General features: G+C 35.0%; 1 protein-coding gene across 4 annotated transcripts in view; it reads left to right on the forward strand.

The window, feature by feature from the left end:
- LOC148946406 (zinc finger Y-chromosomal protein 1-like) overlaps positions 1-25,791 on the forward strand; it is an 87,400-nt gene that overhangs the window by 58,152 nt on the left and 3,457 nt on the right. For all 4 annotated transcript variants that reach the window (XM_089098444.1, XM_089098447.1, XM_089098446.1 and 1 more), the window contains exons 5-8: positions 9,519-9,675; positions 14,746-15,000; positions 18,468-18,539; positions 19,983-20,140. In XM_089098444.1, the coding sequence (XP_088954570.1) occupies positions 9,519-9,675; positions 14,746-15,000; positions 18,468-18,539; positions 19,983-20,140 (642 nt within the window). The remainder of the gene's footprint in view (positions 1-9,518; positions 9,676-14,745; positions 15,001-18,467; positions 18,540-19,982; positions 20,141-25,791) is intronic.

The following is a 25,791-nucleotide window of genomic DNA, read 5'->3' on the forward strand; positions in this document are numbered from 1 at the left end:
CTCTGATCAGCGGTTTGAGAACAATGATGAGTATATCATCAAAGTTCTCTCATAATTGTTCTATATGGCAGAACAGTGGCGGTCTTCAGACTTTTTGCTAAAATCAGGGAGCTGTAGGATCTTAGAACAAAGATGAGTTAAAAAACGATAATCTTTGCAGAAAGATGTAAGATCTTAGATGCAATATATTAGTGCTAAAAAAAACGGGCCTATAGTAGAAACAAACAATGAAAAGAAATGTTTGTGTCGAGGGGGTATTTTCCGCCGGGAGGGGGGGGTGTATTTTCCGATGGTATTTTCAGTGGGGGTACTTTCCGCGGAGGGTATTTTCCGCGGGGGTACTTTCCGGGGGTATTTTTCGCGAAAGTATTTTCAGCGGGGGGGGGGGTACTTTCCGGGTGTTTCCGCGGGGGAATTTTCCGGGAGGTAAACACCTAAAACCTTAGAATCAGCACGAAAAACCAATAATGTGTTGTTAACTTTAGTCGAAATTCCTTTTTAATTTAAGTTTAAATTTGCTTGTTTAATTTAGTTCTTGTTTGTTTTAAGTTTTAGTGTTGCCCCATATTTATAGGTTGAATTTTGTCTATTTAATTTACGTATCTAGAAACCGGAAACAATGTGTGTTTTTAAATATTATTAATGAATTGCTGAGATTAATGACTTAATGAAAAACTGATACTGGTATTTACAGTTAACATGTGTTCACTATTTTTTTTTTTTTTTCAATTTTTAAGTTTTTGCCGCAATATCAGCAGTAAGTGTTTTCAGCTATGGTTTCCAATCCCGTGCTCTGGCTCTAAAACCTACTCTGTAAAAAGCTTGATTTACTACGCGGATCCAAGCCCTATTTGAGCCTGAAACCGAAGCTAAAACAAATTTTTACTCCCGAATTTTCGCAACGAAATTCCATTTTGTTTTTTCCCCCAAAATTCCCCGAATCTTGAAGACTTGTCCCCGAAAACTCCTCGAGTTTTTAAGGCATGTCCCCGAATTTTAAGATTCGAGAGTGGAAGCTCTGCTTGATACACAGAAAGATGTTTTTGCGACCTTTGGATGCCGGAAGTGAAGTGTCTGTTTACGAAAAAAGGAAAATAGGTGGCTGCTTGTCTGTCTCTTATCTCGACTATGCTGAACAGATCAGGGTGAAACCAAATATTTGTAGATGAAAGAATACAAACACAGATACAAAAATACTGAATTGTACCACATTGTACCATAATTTTGTTAAATGTACCATATTTTGCGGGATTGTACTAAATTGTACCAGTAGAGGTGAAATGAACCAAAATGGTACAATTGTACCACATTTGGCATCATTGCCCCTTTCGCCAGTTCTATTCAATTGCATAATAGACTGGATAATGACGAATTCACTTTGCACCCACAAATGCTTTGTTCGTCGATCAGAAAGAAGACAACCCAATCGCCCTGAAAGACCTTGACTTCGCATATGATGTGTGTCTCATGAGTAGCTCGTCGGCTGAGCTCCAGAAGATGGTCAACGATGTTTCCTGAACATCAAAGAAATCCGGCCTCATGATCAGTAAGTCTAAAATAAAATTCATGTCAGTAAACGCCCTAAACCAGCCAAATATCAAAATAGAGGGCAAAACCATAGAGACTGCTGAAGAGTTCTGTTACCTTGTTTCTATTCTAACACCAAATGGAGGTACAGAAGCTGACGTTAGAGCTTGAATAGGAAAGGCATGGGGTGTGTTCGTAAGCATGAAGATGAACGTCTACAAGGCAACTGTTCAATTTATCCTGTTGTACGCCTGTGAAACCTCGCCTTCAAAAGCCGAAGAAACACGTTCACTAGAAGAATTCGACCATCGCTGCATGAGACATATACTTCGGGTCAGCCGATGGTTTCATATTTCAAACGCTGAGGTTTGAAGGTGTTTTGCCCAGAAGCCCCCCCCTCTCGGTAATCATAAAACAACGACGACTGAAATTCTTGGGACACACACTACGACAACCAGCTGGAACTATATCCCGCGAGGTCCTCACCTGAGACCCCCTTTCAACTTGGAAACGGAGACCAGGCGGCCAAAGGAAAAATATCTGGTAGACATTCAAGAATGACCTGGATCCTTAGGGTGGCTTCCGACGACACGGACGTCGTTGGGATAAAAACTGGCTGAAGATTGCAGAAGAGGCTGCTGCTGACAGATCGTGTTGGACTACGTCAGTCATCCCATCGTCCATTGGTGCCGGACAGGATGGATCATCGTCTGGTTCCCGCCGAAAGTAAAGTAAAAAGACTGAATATAAAAAATTCAATAAAAGCACTTTTGAGTACAACCAACTCAACTTGTTGGTAAATTCCAAGTGTTTTAGCAGCCGACAGAATAAAAAACTTAATGAAAGCTCGTTTTAGTACAGCCACCTCAGCTAATTTGCAAAGTCTGAGTGGTTTAAGTTGCAGACTGAGTAACAAAAATGTAATTAAAGCACTTTGGAGTACAACAAACTCAGTTAGTAAATTTCGAATGTTTTATTTAGCGACTGGGTATCAGAAAATTTAATAAAAACTTTTGAGGACAACAAACCCAGCTAGTTGACAATTTCTAAGTTATTTAGCCGCTGACTGAGTATAAAAAAATTTAATAAAAGCATGTTTGGGTACAACAAACTCTTCTAGTTGGTAATTTCCGAATGTTTTAGTTGCTGACTGACTTCCAAAAAATTAAAAAAAAAACACTTTTGAGCACAAGAAACGCAGCTACTTAATAAAATCTGAATGTTGTACTTAGCGACTGGGTATCAAAAATTTAGTAAAAGCACTTTTGAGTATAGCAATCCCTGCCAGTTTATAATTACTGAATATTTTAGTTGCTGATTGGGTATAGAAAAATTTAATAAAAACTTTTCAGTACAACAAACTCAGTTAATTGATAAATTCTGTATGCTTTATTGCAACAAACTCAGCGAGTTGTTAAATTCCGAGTGTTGTAGTAGGTAACTGAGTAACAAAAATTTACTGAAAGCACAGTTCAGTACAACAAACTCATCTAGTTGTTAAATCCGAGTGTTAGCTGCTTGCTGAGTACCAAAAATATTAATGAAAGCACTTTTGAGCACAACAAACTCAACTAGTTGGTATGTTCCGAGTGTTTTAGTTGCTACTTGCTGGCTGAGTATCAAAAATTTAAAAAAAAGGCACGTTGGAGTACAACAAACTCATCTAGTTGGTAAATTCCGATTGTTTTACTACTGGCTGAGTACCAAAAACTTAATAAAATGCATGTTTGACGGCAACAAACTTATCTATTTCCGAGTGTGATAGTTACCGGCTATGCATCAAAAAATTTACTAATAGCACTTTTGAGTACAAAAACTCATCCACTTGGTATATTCCGAATGTCTTATTTGCTGACCGAGTACCAAAAATATGAAGAAAACACTTTTGAGTATAAGAAACTCAGCTAGTTGGTAAATTCCGAGTGTTTTAGTTGCTGACTCAGTAACGAAAATTTAATAAAAGCACTTTTGAGTACAACAAACTCAGCTAGTTGATCAACTCCGTATGCTTTAGTACCACAAACTAAGCTAGTTGGTAAATTACGAGTTTTTTAGTTGATAACTGAGTAACAAAAATTTAATGAAAGTAAATTTGTGTACAACAAACTCAGCTATTTGACAGATTCCGAATTTTTTAGTTGCTGGCTGAGTACCGAAAAATTTTTCAGTACAGCTAACTCAGCTAGTTGGTAAATTCCGATTGTTTTTAGTGCTGACTGAGTAACAAAAATTTTATGAAAGAATTTTTTTGAGTACAACAAACTCAGCAAGTTGACAATTCTGAGTGTTTTAGTTGCTGACTGAGTACCAAAAATTTTTATAAAAGCACTTTTGAGTACAACGAACCCAACTAGTGGGAAAATTTCCGATGTTTTTGTTGCTGACTGAATATCAACAATTTAATAAAAGCACTAGGTTAGGTAACATTAAGTTAACTACTTTTAAGTTAGATTCATTTAGGTTATGTTAGTCTCACTGGTCACGCTTTTTGTTACTCAATCAGCAGCTAAAACGCTCGGAATATACCACCTAGCTGAGTTTACTGTACTTAAAAGTGCTTTTGTTAAATTTTGTTATACCGAGAGGATAAATAAATGACTTAGGAATTATCAACTAGATGAGTTTGTTGTACTCAATTTTATTGAGCTTTTGGTACTCAGCCTGCAAGAAAAATACACGGAGTATTTCGACTAGTTGAGTTTGTTGTACTCAAAAGTGCCCTTGTTCTTTATACCGAGTGGGTAACTAAAACATTCGGAATTTACCAACTAGCTGAGATTGTTGTATTCCAAAGTGATTTTATTAAATTTTTGGTACTCAGCCAGAAAGTAAAACATACGGTGTTTTACTTGCTATCATTAAATTTTTATTACTAAGTCAGCAACTAAAACATTCGGAATATATCAACTTTTGAGTACAACAAACTCAACCAATTGATAAACTCCGTGTGTTTTACTTGCAGGATGAATACCAAAATTTAATAAAAGTACTTTTGAGTAAAATAATTTCAGGAAATTGATAAAGTCCGCTTATTGTAGTTACCGACTGGGTATAAAAATATTCAATAAAAGCACTTTAGAGTACAACACACTCAGCTAGTTGATGAATTCCGACTGTTCTAGTTTCTTATTGAGTAACTAATATTTAACATGGGAACTTCTGAGTAGAACAATCTCAGCAAAATGACAAATTCCGAGTCTTGTAGTTACCGACTGGGTATAAAAAAATATTAATAAAAGCCCTTTCGTGTACAAAGTTCCTAAAGAGTTGATTAACTTCGTGTGTTTCTGGTGCAGATTGACTGCCGCTAATTTAATAAATTCACTTCGGGACACAATAAACTCGGCCAGTGGATAGTTTCCGAGTGTTTTATAATCAGTTCGGTATAAAAAATCTGATTAAGGTACTTTTGGCTGCAGCAATCTCAGTTAGTTAGTGTATTCGAAGCGTTTTAGTTTGCAGGTGGAGCAACAAAAATATATAATAAAAGCACATTTGAGTACAACAAATTCAGACAGTTGATAAACTCCATATATTTTAGTTCCTGGCTGATTAACAGAAATTCAATGAAAATACTTATGAGTACAACAAACTCAGCTATTTGATGGATTCCGCATGGTACATTCCCTTAAAACAGGCCAGTGGCATGACAAATCCTTGATTTAAGTCTAACTTTGTTACCAATTTAACAACCTGCTGTCCTCTAGCCCCCCTTCCAAAAATATTCACTTGACAGAACCATTTGCTAATAACTACTCAAATTTTCGTAGAAAATCATTTCAAATTGTCTATGTCAACCTCGGTACCAGCATACCATGTCCAATTCTAATATGAACATGTTACAATGTAATTTTAAGACACGAAGAAAACGTTGAAAAATTTTCTAACTTAAAAAAAGCAAAAAAAAAAAAAAAAATTTCACTATGAACATTATTTTTCTAATAGGAAAAATTACGACTAGCATATATATATCATCTTTGTTTCGTACTTTGAAAATATCAAAAATGAATTTCTTTTGTTATATGTATATTTAATGTCATTTTAAGATATAAAAAAGAAATTTGAAAAAATTCTAGGTGCCTCGAAAAAAGTTAGAAAATTTCTAACTTAAAAAAATATTTTTTTTCAAAGTGTAAAAAATTCTAACTTAAAAAAAATTCTTAGCTCAAAGGGGGGGGGGGGAGATAGGATAGGGGTATTGGGGCCCTTGGAGATGGGGCATGGGTGACCATAAGTGCCCTCTAAAAAAGAAATGCCACAATAATTGACTCATTTGGGACAAACGTTCGCCGGTTTACTTCACCCAAGCGCGCGTCATAAAAAAGGGGTAGCAGACATGTTGCTTTTTGATTAATGAAATTTCGGTTCGTATTATAAAAGGCATTTAAAATCCCGGTTTTCATTCACTCAGTGTAGGAAGCCTATAAAAATGTAAACCGGTTTCATTCAACCCGAATAAAATAAAATATTCATAGAATTGTCATGGGATTACTGAATATTAAGTATGTGCCATCTCTAATACGCTAATGAGGTGTACCGTCTGTAATATGCTAATGAGCGCCCGTCTTCATAGAAGATCTTTAGTCTCAGGCCTTCCGGCCGTCCCCAACTACCCACCCCTACTTATATGATCTTTGGACTATTTTGAATAAAATGATTGTCTCAAAAATATTTATTTGATTTATTTCGAGAAAACAAGACGTGATGGGAGGGGGAGGTTAGCTGCCTTCTGATCACTTGGACTCTTAAAAGGCACTAGAAAAGGGCACTAGAAAGTCAAATTACCAATCCAATGAGTCCCCTCCAATGTATATAAAACCCCCCTTTTTATAAAAACCTTATATGCCCCATGTGTATAACAGATTATTGAAAAAAATAACATAAAGTAAAAAATACTTTGTAATAGTACTAATAAAGATAGAAGAAAACTTAAAAGGAGCAAAATCTGCTACGTATTTGAGAAGCGGGAAGGGGTATTGAAGCTCTCTTAACCCTTCTTACATGAATCACATGGTAGCAAAAATGGATTTAAACAAATTTTAATGGGCTTTAAAAAAGGTAAAAAATAAAAAAAGGGCCTTGATGATTCTTAGTGCCTGAAACGTATTTTTCTCGTATCCTGAAACGTAGCCTGAAACGAAGTGCCTGAAACGTATCGTCTTAGGTGCATGAGGCGTGCTTTTGTTAGACAAAGATTTAGTTTTACCAGCCCTTCATATTGTATAGACATGACATTCCTTTTATATCGGTATTATTAAAAAAAATCCCGATATGTGAAATAAAAATAATGTGTAACGATGAAAATCAGTTAAATATTTGAGAAGGAAAGGGGTCGGGGGTGTTGAAACTCTCTTAAACCTTTCTTAAAGTCTAATTATGTATGATTCACCTTTAATTCTAAAGCACCTTGTCTTTTGCCACCAGAAAAAAAAACATACGAAAAAAGATTCACCTCGAGTCATAACTGAGCTCGAACTAAATGGTGAATCATATTCTACTGCATTTCGTACAGGCTGTTGGAGTGACAGCCTCCCCTCTCCCTGTCTAATATTTGGCAGTTTTTATTCTGGTCAACAGTATTCTGGTCCAACAGGCTGTTGGAGTGACAGGCTCCCCTCTCCCTGTCTAGTATTTGGCAATTTTTATTCTGGTCAAGTTCTAGCGATTAGTAATAATGTTGATAGTAATAAGTTTCAGTTGCCCAGTGTGGAATTATTATGCCCAACCATATGATAGTCAAAACGTGTTTTGATGAGCGTGCATATAGTGTTAATGAATAAAACTACAGCCCTGTACAAGTAATGACGGAATACTTTAGCAAATGTACAAAATATACTTTGCATATTACTATAATACTCTTCCTATAATGTTGTACAAGATTTAGATCCTTTTCAAAATGAACAATTTGAATGAATAATATCACACAGAGTTTTTTATTTCTGATATGTGCTTATTTATAATAGATACGGTAACAGCTCCGTCTTTGTCCTGAAGAGGTTAGTACGCCAGTTACACGTAATATAAAAAAAAATAGATATAAGGGTGGATTTGGCAAGATTTTCGGAAACATTTCCTGCTCGGTCGCACGTCTCAAAAACTGCTGGAAAGCAAAAATCACACTTGAAGCACGAAAACTAGTGGAAAACGTCTGTTATAGCTTAAGATTTGAATCTGCTTAACTTGGATGTAAGGAATTCAAGTAGCAAGTGTAATGGGTGATACAAGGCCAACTTACCTAAGTAGAAAGGCTGACGCTTCATATTCTGGATTTTCTGGAATCCTGGCTTCCAGATTTTGAATTCAGTACCACTGTCTAGCTTCCCTACACTTATGAACTGGCCCTGTTCATTCGTGCCACAGTGATCTTCTTTCCTAAATGCAGCCATTCTATTCAAGTTTAATGTAGCTGTATGCTTCCATATTCTTTGGCCGGTTTGAAAGTTGCACCAGAAATGTGGTTCCCAGCTTCGCTTTGCTCGGTCTGTCTGGATTCACTTTCAGAAAAAGCGGAAAGCGTTTCTACTCGCAAAACCCGAATGGCAAGTTATTTCTGTCCGTCTTCATTTGCGAAAACATACGGAAACTGATTCCAGATCGGCTTTCCAAGTTGTGAAAACCGCCCTGTATGATTTTCCTGGGTAAATCTGGATGGCATTGCATAAAGCGTTACACACAAGAATTAAACAAAAACGTATAAAAACTTTAATTTGAATTTTAAAAAAAATATTAAAGGTCTATTGATTAGGAGCTGTCGGAAATTTCCTAGAAGCATGCAAATTCTTTTCTGTTGATTACAAGACAGCTAGGGCTAGGTTGTTGTGGCTAACTTACAATTGTTTAAGAAAAAACCATGTAGTTCAAAACAAACTTGATTTTAATCTATAAAATTTCAAATTCATTTAAAGGTTTATGTTTGTTGTAAAGAATAATAAATTATATTGTGTAACATATAATATAACTTTTTTTTAAATATAGTACGTAAATCTTATAAAATATATATTAAGTTAAAAAATTTATGTGGAGCCAGCCTGATATTTTCCGAAAGTTGGCAGTCCTTAGTTTTGATACAATGCTATAAATTTTTCTTTATGAGTTTTCTTTCTAATTTTCTATTGTGTTTTTTTTTGTATTCCTTTTTTCTGAAGCCAACATTATAATCACACAAGTTTTATTATTTAATATGTAGAAAAACTATATTTGACAGGTTTACTGCGTCACCTTTACTTCAATCCACGTTTTTCACTACATTTTGTTTTATTTGAATTAAAATGGCTATTCAATGCTAATTTCTTCAATGTTTCTGTAGTTTTTTTATTTATGATATTAAACGCCATATATTTTCGTGTCAATAAAGACCCAAAAATACCCTTTTCAAAGATTCTAGAATTTTAAAAAGGCTTTTTTGTTGTTATATGTTCAGTTAGGCCGTATGAACAGCATTTGGGAGGGGGACTCTTTTTACAATAGAAATGAATTATTGGTCAGATTTTTTGTCAGGTTTTTCAAAATATGGCAAAATTTAAATATTTCAAATCCGAAAACTTGCAAAAAATATCCATAATATTAAAAGTAAGACGTAAATATTCTGTGCAAATCTTAAATTGAAGTGGGAACGAACCAGAAAATCCGTATATTATAAATTTTTTGTACATTATAGAGTAAGATTTGTTTTTATTATAGTGGTTTACCCAGAAGAGGACATTTACAAGACTGTTACCCTAAATATATACATAAAGACTCAAGAGGATATCAGCCTTAAAATTAAACTTTTACCTCACGTTTCATTTTAATTCCTCTTCCGTCTCTATCATTTTAGTTTAAGGGAAATGAGAACTTCCTCGGAGGGGCTTAAAGAGGTTTGCTTTGAATAGATCGGAATGGAAGAGGAGCGCGCGTTGCTGTGTTGGCCTCATGCTGCTTGGTGCTGCGGTGAGTTATTAAAAGTAGTAGTATCGTTTTAGTTAGTGATTAATAATGTTTTTTCTTTAAAGGACGATACATTACAAGAACGATCATCCGGACGAAAAGCCATATCAGTGCGAGGAGTGTGGTAAAGGGTTTTCACACAAATCCACTTTGTACAGTCATAAAATAACACATGCCGATAACCCCTCTTTTGAATGTCCTGAATGCAAAAAGCCGTTCAAAGTGAGACTATTTTCAAAATTCTTTTTCGTTTTTTTTTAACTTTCAATTGTTTCTGCTTTCTCTTGCCTTTGCTTGGTTTTCTTTTTGGGACCAATAAAACTGAGACGCAACTAAATACGTATGAAATATAAGTTAGAATCAGGGATTGATTTTTGTTTACTTTGCTTATGTATTAAACATCATTTCGAGTCGAATAGTTGAACGTCTTAGGAACGTTCCTAAGGATCTAAGAATACACTCTATTTAGCCATGGCTCTCAAGTTTTTATTCACTTCCATTAAGTTGATTTTAATTCGAAAAATTCAAATTAAAACCAACTTGGTGGAATTGAATAAAAACTTGAGAGCCATGGCTAAATAGAGTAAAGCCAAGACAGATGGTCTCTGTGAGAGGCAAAGCTGACATACCTTTTCCAGAATTGTTTAAAAATGTATCATTTCACTTGTTGATAGATAGTCTATCTTGTTGATAACTAAAGGTAATTTTTCTGGGATTAGGCTTCAAATTTATTGTAAATGTAAGGATGATTCAGGGTAGCACGTCCACTGTTGGCTTCAACATGGTCTTGTGTACTTCAGAGGTGGTAGGGGAAGTCATGGTCAGACAAAAAAAACTTCTAGATAACGTCCCAACCTAAAATTTTTTTTAAAAAGAGATGAAACATGTTAAGAACTAAACCAGTAAATTCATAGTGTGGCACATTTTTATATAATTGTGCCTTCCCCCCATATTCAGATTATACCGGATACGGGACTAAAAATGAAGAGAAATAAATAAAAAATGAAGTTTTAATGAATTGAAATACAGAGCGACCTTAAAACTCAAAACGAACAAAAATCATCCTGTATATGTAGGAAGTGGCATCTCACTCAACCATCATAGTTAGGTAAATAAGCGCTAATTTCCATAAGGTTTGTGCATTTTATGGTAATAGCACAAAAATTGGCACACATATGTAGAAAAATATTGAAAATCTGACAGGGGACAGAAACATATTTTCTGATCGTGTTTTTCCACGATTCGCTGCGTTTTTCCGCGCGTAAAATCGTGCATTTTTTTAATTGAAGGATTTAGACGTTTGAAGGGCCGTTTCTGTTTGATTCGGGCCTGCTGATTCTGAACATGTGCCGACTTTTGAAATCAGATCAGTAGTCTCCGAGTCATCCTTATTTTCATCATCGCGGGTCGTACTCTTTTCTGTATACTGAGGTAGTAGATGCGCTTAGGGTATCTTTCATGGCTAAATCGAGTATGGTGAGTCTGAAAATGTGCTTACGTTTAATATCCAAATATCCGTTACTGAGTTATCATCACTTTCGTCATCGTCAAATGTAGACTGTCTTTCATACTTCTACATTACAAACTCTGGTTCACCTTAATGTGCAAGTGACGACTGTGGTCTAAATGAACGGACAATTTGGGGATTTCAAAACGCGACTCGAAATACATCATGTCACTAGCAGGTTTAAGAAAGCTACGGTTTGGAGAAATATCTGACATAGTTGACTGTTTGACGACAGAGCTAGCCACTGCCGGGCAGTCTCCCAACCGTTGACTCAATTGTACTAGAAGGTTCTGTTTTAGTACACCTCATCGTCCCTAAGCCTGGAATTGGTTTCGGTGAATACGCTCGCTCCAACTTCGCTACTTACGTTAGATACCAACAGTCCCAAACCGTCGCTCAAAGGATTGATCTTGTCTTTGACATCTACAGTGAGGGCAGCCTAAAAAACGGACCGCTCGAACACAGAGGAACTTCGTCTTATGCCGTTCCCCCGTTCCTCGGATGAACTGGCGTGACTTTTTGAAATCAACTGAGAACAGGAGTCGACTCTTCTATTTTTGGCGACTATGGCAGTCCAGGGAATTGCAGGACATCTTTGTAGTGGCCACTCTTGGAGATACGGTTAATTCAATGTGCGATATCGCTTTTCGCTAAGGTCTCACACTTACCAACCACAAAGAAGGTGAAACTTGTGTGCTGTTCCATGGCTTCCATCAGGTCCAGTGTAACTATAACTTCATAGCCACCAGAACCGTAGATTCTGATGTAGTTGTGATTGCAACAGCTTTGTTCCAGCAGCTTCAGATTGGAAACCTGTTTTTCTTCTATAGGCATGGATCAAAGACGAAAATACTGCCCATTCACGATATTACTTATCGTCTAGGACATGACAGGTCTCACAGCCTTCTCTTTTTGCATGCCTTCTCTGGATGCGATACGACTTCTTCTTTTGCTTTTCATGGAAGGCATGGTGTTTGGAAGAATTGGTAAGCTGTGGAATCCATTCTTTCGACTTTTGTTACTCTGAGTACATCAGGAGCCCCGCTCCTAGATTGTCACTTTACAGACATCCAGCAATTCGTCGTCGTCCTTTACTAAAAATCAAGCGGCTTGTCTGTAGTGAAAAGTCTGCGGAAGGAGCTTTTCAAAAGAAAAATAGCCAGAATGGAATTACTGCCCCCAATAGCGGCTGCTCTTGAGCAGCATACCAAACGCGCTTACTTGCACGTCCAGATATGGGCATCATCGCTTTGTCCGGAACTTTCCCCACTGGATCCAGGTTTATACGGCTGGGTGAAGCATGACGGAAGCTTGGAGCCTTTCTAGACTAATCTTCCTGAGGCAGCGACAATTTGCAATGAACTGCTCAAATGTGGCTGTAAAACAAATTGCAAAAACAGGTGCAAATGGACAAAAGCTTCTCTTAAATGCACAGATCTCTGTTCGTGCAAAGGTTGTGATAATCAGTACAACCAATGATGGCACTTTTTGTAGCTTTAATTTTCAGAAGCTGATTTCGACATGTATCCTGTCCGTGAGAACCTCATTTTCTTTTTAAGCAATCTTTACGATGGAAAAAGTCGAAATTAGCTATTTCATTCCTATGATCCTATGTGATTGTTTTGAACTTATTTGAAATATCCTATTTAGTTTATTACGCTAAATTTTATAACCATTAATACATTTTTTATGTCTGAAGTTCATTAGGTCAAGTTGTCTTATTTGAATAAATGTTTTTTTTTTTTTTTTTTAATGAATGCTAATTGTGGAGATCTGAAACAGTGACTAATTAATTACAGTCAAAAACGTATGATCTTCTTAGGAATGTTATCGGGAGGGTATGAGTTCTTGTTAGAGTATGGCATAGAAACCGTGGTTATGAAACTGGTGAATACTGAACCAAAAATCCGATTGCAAAAATAATTACATTTTTGCAATCAAGAGACTCGAATTAGTCAGAAAAGAGATCTTAAACTTGGTCATCGCTCATTCTCAAAATTCACTTGTTTTTTTCTTCGCGCGGAAAAATATAAAGTAGCGTGGAACCGCTGAGATAAATTTGAATTTGTGACTTAGTCGATTCTTCATATTTTTCGTAGCGTGTTCACCAGTTTCTATGCGATTACGAGGAAAAATACAAAGTCAGAAAGCGGAAATTATTCAGAAGTGCCTGGAGCGTAGTGATGGAAATAATGAGAACTCAGTAACAAGGAGTTGGACGAAAAAAAGTAAGCACATTTTTGGGACCAGGAGAGACAATTAGTCAGAAACGACCCTCTGATCGGAAAAATTTTCCATTCTGAAAGTCAGCTATTTTTTCCCGCGCGGAAAAACGCAAAACATCACGATAATCGCGTCGGAAAATGTGGTTCTGCCCCCAGTCAGATTCTCCATATTTTTTTTTGCACATGTCTGCCAAATTTTATGCTATTACCATAAAATGAACGAACCTGACGCTTATGTATCTAACTACCACCCCCCTCCCACTCTTTATGGTAAAGTTTAGTTTTTGTTCACACTATCCTTCAGGAACAAATATAAATAGCATTTTGGTATAAAGTTCATTCGTTTTTTGACAATGTCGTGGGAGTGGAGGTGTTTTTTTAAGCATTTGCTTTAAATAATAAAACTTTAAGTTTAGGGTTTATGTTCTCAGTACAAGTTTTTCATGCGAGATTTTTTTTTCAATTCTACAATATAGTGCTTAAACGTAAGATAAACCTAAGATGGTATTTCCGGCATTATGTAATAGCTTAGATTCAGGCAAATTCATTTACTGGTTTATTTTCTTTTGAAATTTTCCTTCAGTCTCGGTTCATATTTTGGTATCAGAGAAAAGCCATAGTAATTTTCTTAATATTTGCAAGTGCCTGTATTTTATTTTCTAACCTATGTTATCGGTTTTTGAGTTTCACTACGATCTTTGTTTTATAAGGGGTACTATTCCACGTTATCATTGAGATGTGTTCTATGGGGGAAGACATCTGGAAGCGCGGCTCTAAAGATTGACTCAGTTCTTGGGTAGAAATAAAATTACCAGTTCGGTTGTACCTGAGGAATCTCCCCGCCCCTTCAGCTTAGCCCCGAGCGCGGTGATTCAAAGTGGCATGCGATTAGAGACGTCCAAAGGAGATTTCCAACAAAAGGTTTTCGCCTCCCTGGAACGATTCGGTAGGTTTTAAGGACATAACTGTACAAGTGAAATTTCAGTTAGGCTGTTTTATTTGGAGGAGTGGATTGTAGGCGTGAGAAATCTTGCACACCATTACATTGCCATCCAATACTGGTAGCAACCCCCAATAGGAGAAATACACAAAATGGAAAAAAATGAGTACACGATACTGGTATAATAAAAACTTCAAGTTTTGAAACTTTCTTCGTCAAGTAAATTCTGTGTTCGTTATTTAAGTGGGGGTGAAGTTAGGTAGTTTCCATATGGTCTCAGGACCTCGATCGTGTATAGTAGATACATCAATAAAATTGTATATAGAAATCTAAATCTTTTCAGTTGTTAAATGTAAGAATTTGTTATAGACTGTCCATTTTACCCTTTTCAAAAATGTCTTATTTAGTAGGATAGACCATGATATTTGGAAAAGGAAATGAACTAATCCGGTCAGTATTTGATTACTGCTTACTTTCCAATCCTTGTCCAGCAAAAATTACTAAGAATTGGTAAGTAGTTTTTTTTGTAGCTAGGTCCAAGTCCCAATGAATTTATTCGATCTAGCGATCTAAACTAATTAATTCTTTTCTTAATTATACTGACTGTATCATTCTTTCAGAGAAGGGACTCTTTCACGGAACACTTGCTTATTCACAAAGGTCCTCGGCACCAATGCCCACATTGCACGAAGAGATTTGTTCAGAAATCAAACCTTATTCGACATATTCGTATTCACTCTGGTGAGAAGCCGTACCAGTGTACACATTGTCCTAAGAAATTTTCTGATAAAGGAGCCTGTAATGCCCATATTGCGATTCATGTTGGTCCTAAAATGCAGTGTCCTTTCTGCGAACGAACCTTCAGTCGAAAGCAGGTACTTATTTTTTGCCATCATTCTGCTTTTTCTATTTACTGGGGAACTTAGAGTTCCCCGGTTCGGGAACCGAACCTCCCCCAAAAACTTGTACAGGGCATTCTTATTTTTCCTTTTACACCACATATGTGCATAACCAATGATTAATATTGATATTTTGGTAGTGACGGGATGTATAAGAGAGTATTTTTTTAGTTGGAATGCTTAAAAAGTGTATTTGTAGTCCCTGATTTTCAGTTTTATTCTAGAGAGATCATCGCACTAATCTCAGGAGAACCCCTTCCGTGGGGGGCAGATAAATATACTCGCCTTTTCTATTAAATCTTTTCCATCCAATTTTTGACGGCTTCTTGTTTTCTTGAACCCAAATAAAATACATATTGCTGTAAGCATTGTTAAAACATAAATGAACAGCTTTTGCAAGAATCATTTTATTTTTTTAAATGACGACCTTTCCTTATTAAAGAATCTTAAACTTTCAGTCAAAAGCAAGTACTCATTTTTTGACATCGTTCTCTTTTTATCTGTTTTATTTCTCTTTTTCTCTCTTTCTCTCTTTTTACTTTCCTTTTCTCTTTTTATCATTCTCTTTTTACTGGGGAAATTTAAGGTCCTTGGTTCTCCTGGGCAAAATTTAGAGTTTAGTTATTCCAGATTGACCTTACAAAATTCATTAGTTATCATTTTATTCCTTTTTTTTTACTTCGTAATCATTTTGACCTTTGACTCTTTCTTGTCTTTTGATTAAATGTCATTGAGCTCATTGGCGAAAAATATAAACTATACTGGCACTTGGAAGACTTTGTGGACAAAAAAGGACAGTAATGGTCAAAGTATCAGCAGCAGCTTCGGGATTATTATATTATAGAAGCGGTTCGGCTCTGAGTTTACCGTCTCTTTTTATCCATATTCTGAGGCAGAACTATTCTGGGGCATATTCACTGGGCAGAACTTAGAGTCTTGTGATTCAAAATTCGCCTTCCAAATTTATTTTTTCTCATTTTATTTTTTTTTCTATTTATTTATTTTTTTCGTTGAAGCCATTATGAATTCTCAACGTTTGGCTTCTCTTTTGATTAAATATCATTGAGGTCACTTGAACAACTAATAGATTGTATTATTGTTTAAACAGGACTTGTCAGCTAGCCCACAGTTTAGTTTACCATGTTCCGTAGTAAGACTTGCAGTTCAGGGTTACTTTTCAGTAAAAGTCTTGAAAATTCTTCCTGCGAAAATTTGGAAACAAAAGTTGTGGGTGGTGATGGCCAGCCTTTTGAGGGCTCAATGGATGACAAAAACCTTTTCTAACTTTTTGCGCTGGGAGAACATGGCCCAAGTTTTTTGGCTCGATACGGGATATTCTTAAAAATTGAGAAAAGGGTGAGCTTAATGAATACTTTCAGAAAATCATAAACATTGTGCTATTATTTCTGTCCTATGTCTAAGCCTCGAACCTGTACGGATTACCTTACCTACATATTTATCCTATCTGGTGCTTTTCAAAATAAGTTACTGTGCTTCTAAGTCCTTTGAAAAGGAGGGGGCCTGCTGGCATTTTGTAAACGGCAAGGGACATTGGTAAATATGCATTTTTAGTAGCTCAGTGACTACCTGATGTAATTTTATATTCTATTTACGAAAATGGACAAACATTATTCTGGTGCATACTGTTTAAGGTTCGTATACCAATAGGCAGTGCAGATAAAATTATTTTGACAAAAATATGAACTATAGTGCCACTTGATAGACTTTGTGGACAAGAAAAAACAGTGATAACTAAAGTAAATATTCGCGAAGTATTAGTATTGGCTTCAAGATTATTCAATTATAGTAACAGTTTTGCTCTTTTTGAGGGAGGGAGTACCACGATGTAAAAGGTTCCTGTAAAGTATTGGTATTTTTGGCTTCCCTCTAAAGAAAAGCTTTGACTTACAGAGCTTGGCAAGTGCTGCAAGGTACTGGCTTCTGATTCTTCTGAGTGCTGTTGGTACCATCTATGATGAGATTAGGTAAAATTTTGTTGACCAGTCCCTATATTACAAAGCAATGTTGTCCCTGGAAGGTTATTACCTGTTGTTTAATTTAACTGCCCAAACGGCTTCGTAGCTTTCGCGTCTGGTGTCGCAACAAGTAAAAGTAAGTACTAGTAATGACCAAATAATCCAGATTAGCGGCAAATTATCATGCAGTGGCTGGTGCCTCGAATCTTGCTATGAAAAAACGATCAACCACTAAGTTATTTTCTTAAAGATTAACATTTTTATTTGAGGCATTTCATCTGAGTCATGTCCTAATCCCACGTTTGTTGTGAAGAAGGATTGCATTTCTGGAAGTGGTATTAGTAGAGATCCTGAACGGGTAGTTGAACAGCTTGAAATTCTATCAAATGGATGGATTGGCATCAAAGTATATTAAGAGTCGATTTAAGGAGATTGATGTCTACTTAATTTGTATCTAATTCAACACTAGATTATGGCTAGGACAATTCTGTTTGTATCAAATTTGTAAGCAGGACTTGTTTAATTAGTTGGCCCCTATGCATGTCAATTAAACCTTGCAGGTTCACAGAGCAGGTCAATTAAACTTTGAGATTGATCTTAGCAAGATATTTAACTAAAAATATTGTTATTTTGGACACTGTCTATAGTAAAGTAAGTTTGTTTTTATTTGTGTAGTTCGAGGGCACCAATTCACGGATTGACTAGGTAAAAAAATAAAATACAGCATAATCTGGAGAACCTGACAAAAGGGCTTTTTCTTGTGTGAATCAGGTTATGGAGGTATTGCATTTCCGCGTAAAATTTTCTGAGGGGATTTTCAACGGGCGGGGGGGGGATACTCCGGATATTTATGTCCAAAATTCGCTTCACCAAGTGAAGCTGTATCCCCTGGTACTTATCATTAACACAGATTTACGATTTCTGTTTCTTGTCAACGATCGTGTATTTACGAACTTTAATTTTATAGTGATTTTGGAGAACGTAATTTATTCGAGGAAGACTCGAAAATCCGGAGTTACTGGAAGCACTGGGTTCTGGCTTGATCTAGCTGTGGAAACTAGCTAAATCTTCAGTGAAAAAAAGGTTTTGGGACAATTAATTTAAAAATCAGTTAAATGTTGCTTAATGCTGAAGAGTCGGATGTTGATTAAAATAAACCAGGAGACTTGATTTATGTCGGGCGTAATGAAATGAAGCTTGGAAATTTAGGGTAATTCCACAACTGCTGGAATATCTCTTCAAGTGCACAAATTTTAAGTTTATTTTAAACACCCAGAACAGCATTAACTCTCAGCTCTTTTGAACAGTAAGTTCTTTTAAAGGAGTGCAGTTTGGGGTTAGCAGAGGGTGAATATTCCTGGCCTTATTCACATATTGGTGTGAATCTGTCTACTTATCTATAATTTTTGGGTAAGTTATGAGTATGTATTTCAAACGAATGTACAACAATACGCTTTTTCCTTCCAGAAACTCACTTACCACGTTAGGAAGCACACAGGAGAGAACCTCTTGGCTTGCACCCATTCCAAGTGTGATAAGGTATGAGTTTTTGCCCACCTGTTATTTTTTTGAAGCCTGTTGTACATTTTTGTTTCCTAAGTTGTAAAATAAAGGGGTAGGTCTGTTCGAAGTCTTAGTGAAACAATCGCTATTATATATATATATATATATATATATATATATATATATATATATATATATATATATATATATATATATATATATATATATATATATATATATATATATATATATATATATATATATATATATATATATATATATATATGTGTGTGTGTGTGTATCTCTCTCTCTCTCTCTCTCTCTCTCTCTCTCTCTCTCTCTCTCTCTCTCTCTCTCTCTCTCTTTTTTTTCGTTCTTTCTTTCTTTTTGCTTTCTCTCTTTTTTTCTTTCTTTTCTCTCTCCCTTCTATTCTTTGTGTAAAACCAGAAAAGAATTGTTTATTCCTGTAAGGTTCTTGTCCTTGCTTTTTAATTGCACAACATGAATGCCAAGCATACACGAAAATGTGTTACTTTTTAAGTCTAGGTTATGGTTAGTTAGCGATAGGATTTTAATCACCAAATTGTTTTTCTAACACCCAGAAACACTGCGTAGAAGCTAGGTAAGAATGAGTCTTTTCGTCACGAAGTCCTCTCGGCTGCTAAAAGAAAAAAAGAAGACAAATTCATTATTTTTGTCAAAAAGGGACAAGTAGGTCTACCCTTTAAGCAATGGCATCCTTTTTTCTCATTTTTTTTTTTGTTTTTACGGATTCTAGATCAGTAAAATTTGGAAAATAAACCTGAATAAATATGTTTTTATTTACTAGCTAGCCAAAGAGCCTTATGGATAAGAGCCATAAAAAATCGTAGCTCATGCTGTTTTGTGAGGAGTGGAGAAAAAAGGGTTTGGCCCCTTCCTGAAAAAACCTTATGCTCCCCCCCCCCCCCAAATCTTTTATAAAACTGTTTCTTGTGCTTTGAACTCGGTCCCTAAGTTCTGAGATTCGTATAAAGTACCACGCTACCTATAAAGTTTGTCAGTTTTCAATATAACCAACTGACTGCGGGCAATCTCTGCCGTAGGATTTAGTCTATTGGCTTTAGGTAAAAAAAAAAAAAAAAAAAAAAAAAAAAAAAAAAAAAATCAGCATCCGAAAATTAACTGACTGACCTGATCTCTGCTCTTCAGACACTCTGGCACCCATTCTATAGCCTCTGTAATATCACGTGATAGTTTTTGGATTTGCTGTTAGCTGACTGGCAATTACCGACACTATTATATAAAGTAGAAAATTTTTGGAGTTGGCTTTTTCTTTTTGTATTTTTATTTTACAAAACAAATTTAATTGTTTAGGAAGCTCTTCTAATGTTTAAAAACAGAATCAATTTTTTCTCACTTCCGTTTTTTTTCAAATATTTTCATAATTCATAAGACTCTTCGTTTGATTCTAATTTTTCTGCTTTCACGTGTTTTTAGAAATTTACTTATCCGGCTGCACTCCGGGATCACTTGCTTACCCATGATACAGAAGAGGGCTATTGTACACTATGCAAAGCTAGTTTCCTTAATGCTCATTGTCTACGGCGCCATATTAAAGAGACACACTGTGCTGGAAACAATATCAAATGCCCGGGGTAAGTGTTCCAGCTCTCTTTTAATGTTGCTTATAGGCTGTTGACAAGATTTGATAAAAGATAACGCGCTTTATTAGCCAAAATAGCAAATGCTCGCCCTGGTAAGTCATGTATAGAGTCAAATCAATACTATAATACTCACAGACAAATCGAGAAAGTAAACTACACCAAGTACTATCTAAAGCAGCATTTAATTAACATAATTATATTAACTTTAATTCATTAATTAATTAAGTGATTTTATTAATTTTATTTATATATTTATTATATTTATCATTATTATTAGTAATTATTTTTCATTTAATTCACATTAAAAAGGAAAATTCTATTCAACGATAAAATCTTGGTAGTATTTGTGACTTCAGATTTCTGACTTCTGTCCTACCCTCCAAATTGTGTTCTGAACCAGAAAAAAGACACAAATCCCTGCAATGACCCACTTAACCTAAAATGTGTAATATTATTGGCTAAACAAGTCTCAAGCCAACCAAATAGATTCTTCAATTATATACGTTTTATGTAGAATATGCACATTTTTGTGAGGGAAAAGTGCCACTACTTGGCAACATTTCCCTGGAAACGGACGGTTGATAATCTCGGTTCTTTTTCCAATGCCATTTGGGCTCTTTTATAGCTGCCATGCCTAAATGAATTTCAGAACATTCCACTTGTTACCCCTTCTTCATTTTTTGCTTCGGTTCGCTGTTTCCTCCTTTTTTTTTTTTTTTTTTTTTTTGCTCTTTACCAGTTCAATTGTTTTTCTTTGATGAAATGTTGGTTTTATTGTATTTTTTTCCTATTACTTTATTGCATTATTTACAGTCTTCATAATTCTTGCTTGGGATACATAGTGCAACTTTACAAGGATAAATCAAAACGAAGCGCGGTTGTAAAATAATAAAAGCGAGGCTCTAAAACATTTATCCTAAATTTGAGAATATTTAATTGTTGTGATATTTTACAGTCTACGTCTTTTGTATATTTCTCCAGCACTCCGCGAATTTTCCATTTCTCAAAGCAGTGCTTTAAGCCATGCTTTGCCATGAGGAGCAATTCAATTCTTATGATGCCCGGTCAGATAAATTAGACAAATTGTCTATTTCTTGGATGTTACTTGGCTAGGACCGTCTTTCAAAACAATGTATTAGCAGTCTAAATCAATGCGTTACCCTGATGAATATCCCGTTCGTTGGACCTTGCCATTCCGCCCCAGGAGTGGTCGTACGATTTTCAGTATCTATGATGCATGCAAAATTACTCAAGATGACAAACTGCTTTGCAGAAAATCACAATTGAATTAGGAACAAGTTATTTTAGGGTCTGTAAAGGATAGAAGGAGGAAGCAAGGAGGACTCCCAGGGAGTAGTCCCAGGGAAGCAGGGAAGATTCACGACAGAATTTCTTCATTCAACTTAAAAAAGTCTGAGGTAACGATGCACGAAAATGAAGCCCAGGCAAGATCTGCTTCTAGAAGACATTTGACAACCAGTATTACAAACAAATACATCGAATCGTAAATGAAGTCTGTGGTTAGAAGAGAAGCAACAGTGAGAATCACAACGGGTTTCAGAAGAAAACAAATCCTATAAAATGCACGGTTCTTTGATGCATTAACAGGAAGGAGGAATTGAAGTCACGCCAGACTTTCTTAACTCAATTGTCATTGCTTATTTGACACCTCATGAATAAAAAAAAGGATAACGAATATATATACCCTTAGACGAGCAACTATGTATTTATTTAAAACATCCTTTTGTTAGGATGTTAGATTTGTATTTTTCCCAGGGTAGTTGCATCAAACCTGACCTGGTGGTATGAAATCAAGAAGAAGGTCACATTATCTGCACTAGAAGACAAGCAGCAATGAAATTCAGTACATACAAGCCTTTCACGTGCCAAGTGTCGGGGCCCGGCCTCGACATCGGTTACACAGTTTTCCCCCTTAAAACTGGAATTTTAACAATTCTGGCAACAAAAATTTTCTAGACAGGTCACAACTTTTAGGAATGATTGCGCCATTACATCAAGAAAAAGTTCACATTGTCAACGATTAGAAGACAAGTGACGAACTACACATTGTAATGGTGTCATCCTAATATAATCAGAATTAAAGAAGCTCCATCAAGTACAGAAAAAAATTGTAAACGTTCTATTGCTCTACTCGAATCTACTATTAAAATAGATACTTCAGTATTTTGAAGTAGATATTGCTTGAACTAACATTTAGGTAAAGTAAATGTTAATTACTTTACCATGGCATGGTGTGGTTTCTCTTAACGTGGGATTAATATTTCATAATGGATAGAGATAATCGTGAAATTCCATCATCAAGGTTAAAAGAATTTGAGCGGAATTCTCTTTCATTTCAGTCAATTTTTCAAACTATTGTAGCTGGTGATGATGAAGATACTTCTAGTAATTTTGATATCCCAAAAAATCAATATATATTTATGAATGAGCTGGTAAGAAAAAATGTAAATACAAGTAGGATGTCGTTTTGGAATTGCCGGGGTTGGAGGACTGCGCAGGATGTGATTGAAATTTTTTTGTCGGATTCAGATACAGATATATTAGGCCTATGTGAAACTTTTTTAGATGATTTTTCAATTGAAAATATACATGTAAAAGATTACCAATTTTTTCACATCGGCCGGAAAAGACAAAAACAATGGGGTCTAGGTGTTTTGATTAAAAATTGCATACCAGCACGTATAAGGATTGATTTTTTGCTAATGAATATTGAAATGATTTTTGAATCTTGTGTAGTTGAATGCTCTTTTCCAAATAATCGGAAGTTTTTAATTGCAGTTATTTACCGTACTCCGTCATCCAGCCAGATAGAATTTAAAAATCATTTTGAAAGTATGTTGGATAAATTAGCTAGTCTTAATACTCCTTATTTAGTTCTGGGTGATTTTAATATTGATTTAATGAAACTCCTATCTGCAGATCAGAATAGAATAGATAGAAATATTTTGCAGTTTTTGGAGGGCCCACTATCTTATGGACTAAACCCCGTATGTTTTGTGCCCTCTAGAATCGCTGATGCATCATTTTCACTTATTGATAATATTTTTTCACCTTATAGTGCTGTTAATACATTTATTATTCCTGATGATTCATCTGACCACTGTATAATTATGTCTGATTTTCTTATAAATTGTCCGCATAATAAAAAAAATCAAACCCAGCGTAGAGATTTTTCACATAAAAATGTGTTAAGGTTAAAAGAAGGGATTGGTGATGTTGATTGGAGTCCTGTAATTGATGAGAAGGATCCGAACCAATCATTAGATAAATTTTATTATATTATGAATGAAAAGCTTGATCTTTTTTGCCCATATAAGAGCCCGAGAGGAAAGAAACTTTCCCCAAAAAAACCTTGGATAAATGAATCACTTTTGAGATCTATTAATGAGAAAAATCGTTTATATAAAATTAGAATAAAATATCCCACGGAAATAAATATAACGCGTTTTAAATTATAAGAATATGCTGGTAAGGATCCTTAGAGTAAGTGAAAGACCTTATTATGAAAAATCTTTTCGAAATTCAGATTCCCCTAGAAAAACTTGGAGTTTGATTAAAGATAAAATTGGAAGAAATAAAAAGTTGTTACACCCTGAAGTGTTATTTGATATTAATGGTAAAGAATTTAGAGGACCACAAGCTGTTGCCAAGAAGTTTAGTGAATATTTTGCTAGTATTGGATCATCTGTTGTTTCAGGAGAAGTTGACCTTTCTTCCCCAAGGTCGCATAAAAAATATCTACCGCCCACTGAAGATACGAGCATATTTATGGCCCCGGTTACTTTTGCAGAATTTCAAAAGGTCATTAAGAATTTAAAAAATGGTAATTCATTGGGATATGATGAACTTTCAACTAATTTGCTAAAAAATATTGCAGGTGTAATTTTTGAACCATTGCTTCATATTTTAAATTTATGTATTTTCTCAGGTACATTTCCTAAAAGATTGAAAATTGCACGTGTAATACCATTGCATAAAAAAGGAGATAAATCTGATACAAATAATTATCGTCCTATTGCAATTTTATCACCATTGTCTAAAGTATTGGAAAAAATTTTAAAAGGAAGGATTACTAATTATCTAGATAAAATAAATTTCTTTACCAAATATCAGTTTGGATTTAGGGCAGGCCATTCGACGGAACAAGCAGTTGCAGCTCTTGTATTAGAAATAAATGACTGCTTAGATAGTAATTATCATGTATCTACTGTTTTTTATGATGTTAAAAAAGCATTTGACACTTTAAACCATGAAATTCTTTTTGATAAAATGGAAAATTCCGGTATAAGAGGGAAAGGACTAGATATAATAAGATCATACCTTTATGGACGTAAAATCATGGTAGATGTTGATGGACATTTGTCTAGTTTAAATGATCTTGAAGATATTGGTGTCCCACAAGGATCGGTATTAGGTCCGCTTTTATTTTTGATGTATATTAATGATCTTCCACGATGTTTGCAGGGAAATAATGGTCTTGCAATTTTATTTGCAGATGACACAGCTGTTTCTGTTAAAGCGAAGGATTCATCTACATTAATTCAAAATTTGTTTAACACTGTTAGTTCAGTTAATCGATGGTTTGTTTCTAATTATTTAGTACCGAATTTTAAGAAGACTGAATTTATGGTTTTTGGTCATTCAAAACGTGCTACTAAAAAAATTTCATGTCAGGAGGTTCAAGTTGGTGAGCATAAAATACGTAGAGTTCAATCATATCGTTATTTAGGAGTTTTATTGATCCCCTTTTGTCATTTCAAACTCATATTGATCATTTAAGGGTGAAACTTTCGCAAAATATTGGGTCTATGTATCGTTTGCAACATGTTTTTCCATTTTCAATTTTAAAAATAATTTATCATTCTTTGATTGCTCCTTATTTAAATTATTGCACAATTATTTATTTAAATACTTTTTGGACGTATATAAAACCCCTACAGATCCTTCAAAATAAAGCAGTGAGAATACTTGGAAATTTTTTACATCGTCCATCAAAACTTAGAGATGCATCGGAAAATGAAACATCATTTCTTTTCTTGAATTTATTAGATCTGAAACATATAAGAGAACTTAATATATCAATATGGCATTTTAAAATACAAGATCCTAGTAGTTATTTTTATGAAAAATCTCTGTTGATTCTGCCCCCTCCCTCGGCTCTTAGGTGTTCTGGGACATATCGAATTCCCTTTGTTAATTGTGAAAGATCTAGATTTTCAATTAGATACCAAATACCATTTATTTCAAATAAATATAGGCTGAAAGATAGAATTCAAATTGAGTCATTTCGGCAAATATCAGTTCTAAGGAAGAAAATATTAAAATTATGTATTGACCTGTGATGTTGGAATAGAAATTTTTTTATTATTATTATTATTTTTTTTTGTTTATATTTGTTACCCATGTTGGGATAGCTTTCCGTGCCCCACTTGTCCAGCGTTTGTTTTCTTTATGTTTGTTATGTTTTTTGTTTTTTTCTTGAACCAGTTTTTTTTTCTTTCTCTCTTTTGTTATGATGAGAAAATGTTTTTTTTTGTTTTGTTTTTTTTTATTTTTTTTTTTATTATTAATACCCAATTTTACGAGCTTCGCTCTCTGTTGGGGGTATATGTTTTTTGTAA

This window comes from Artemia sp. Qi Xiang Cuo, chromosome 12 (assembly GCF_049724085.1).
Source record: "Artemia sp. Qi Xiang Cuo chromosome 12, ASM4972408v1, whole genome shotgun sequence".
NCBI classification, from domain to species: Eukaryota; Metazoa; Arthropoda; class Branchiopoda; order Anostraca; family Artemiidae; genus Artemia; species Artemia sp. Qi Xiang Cuo.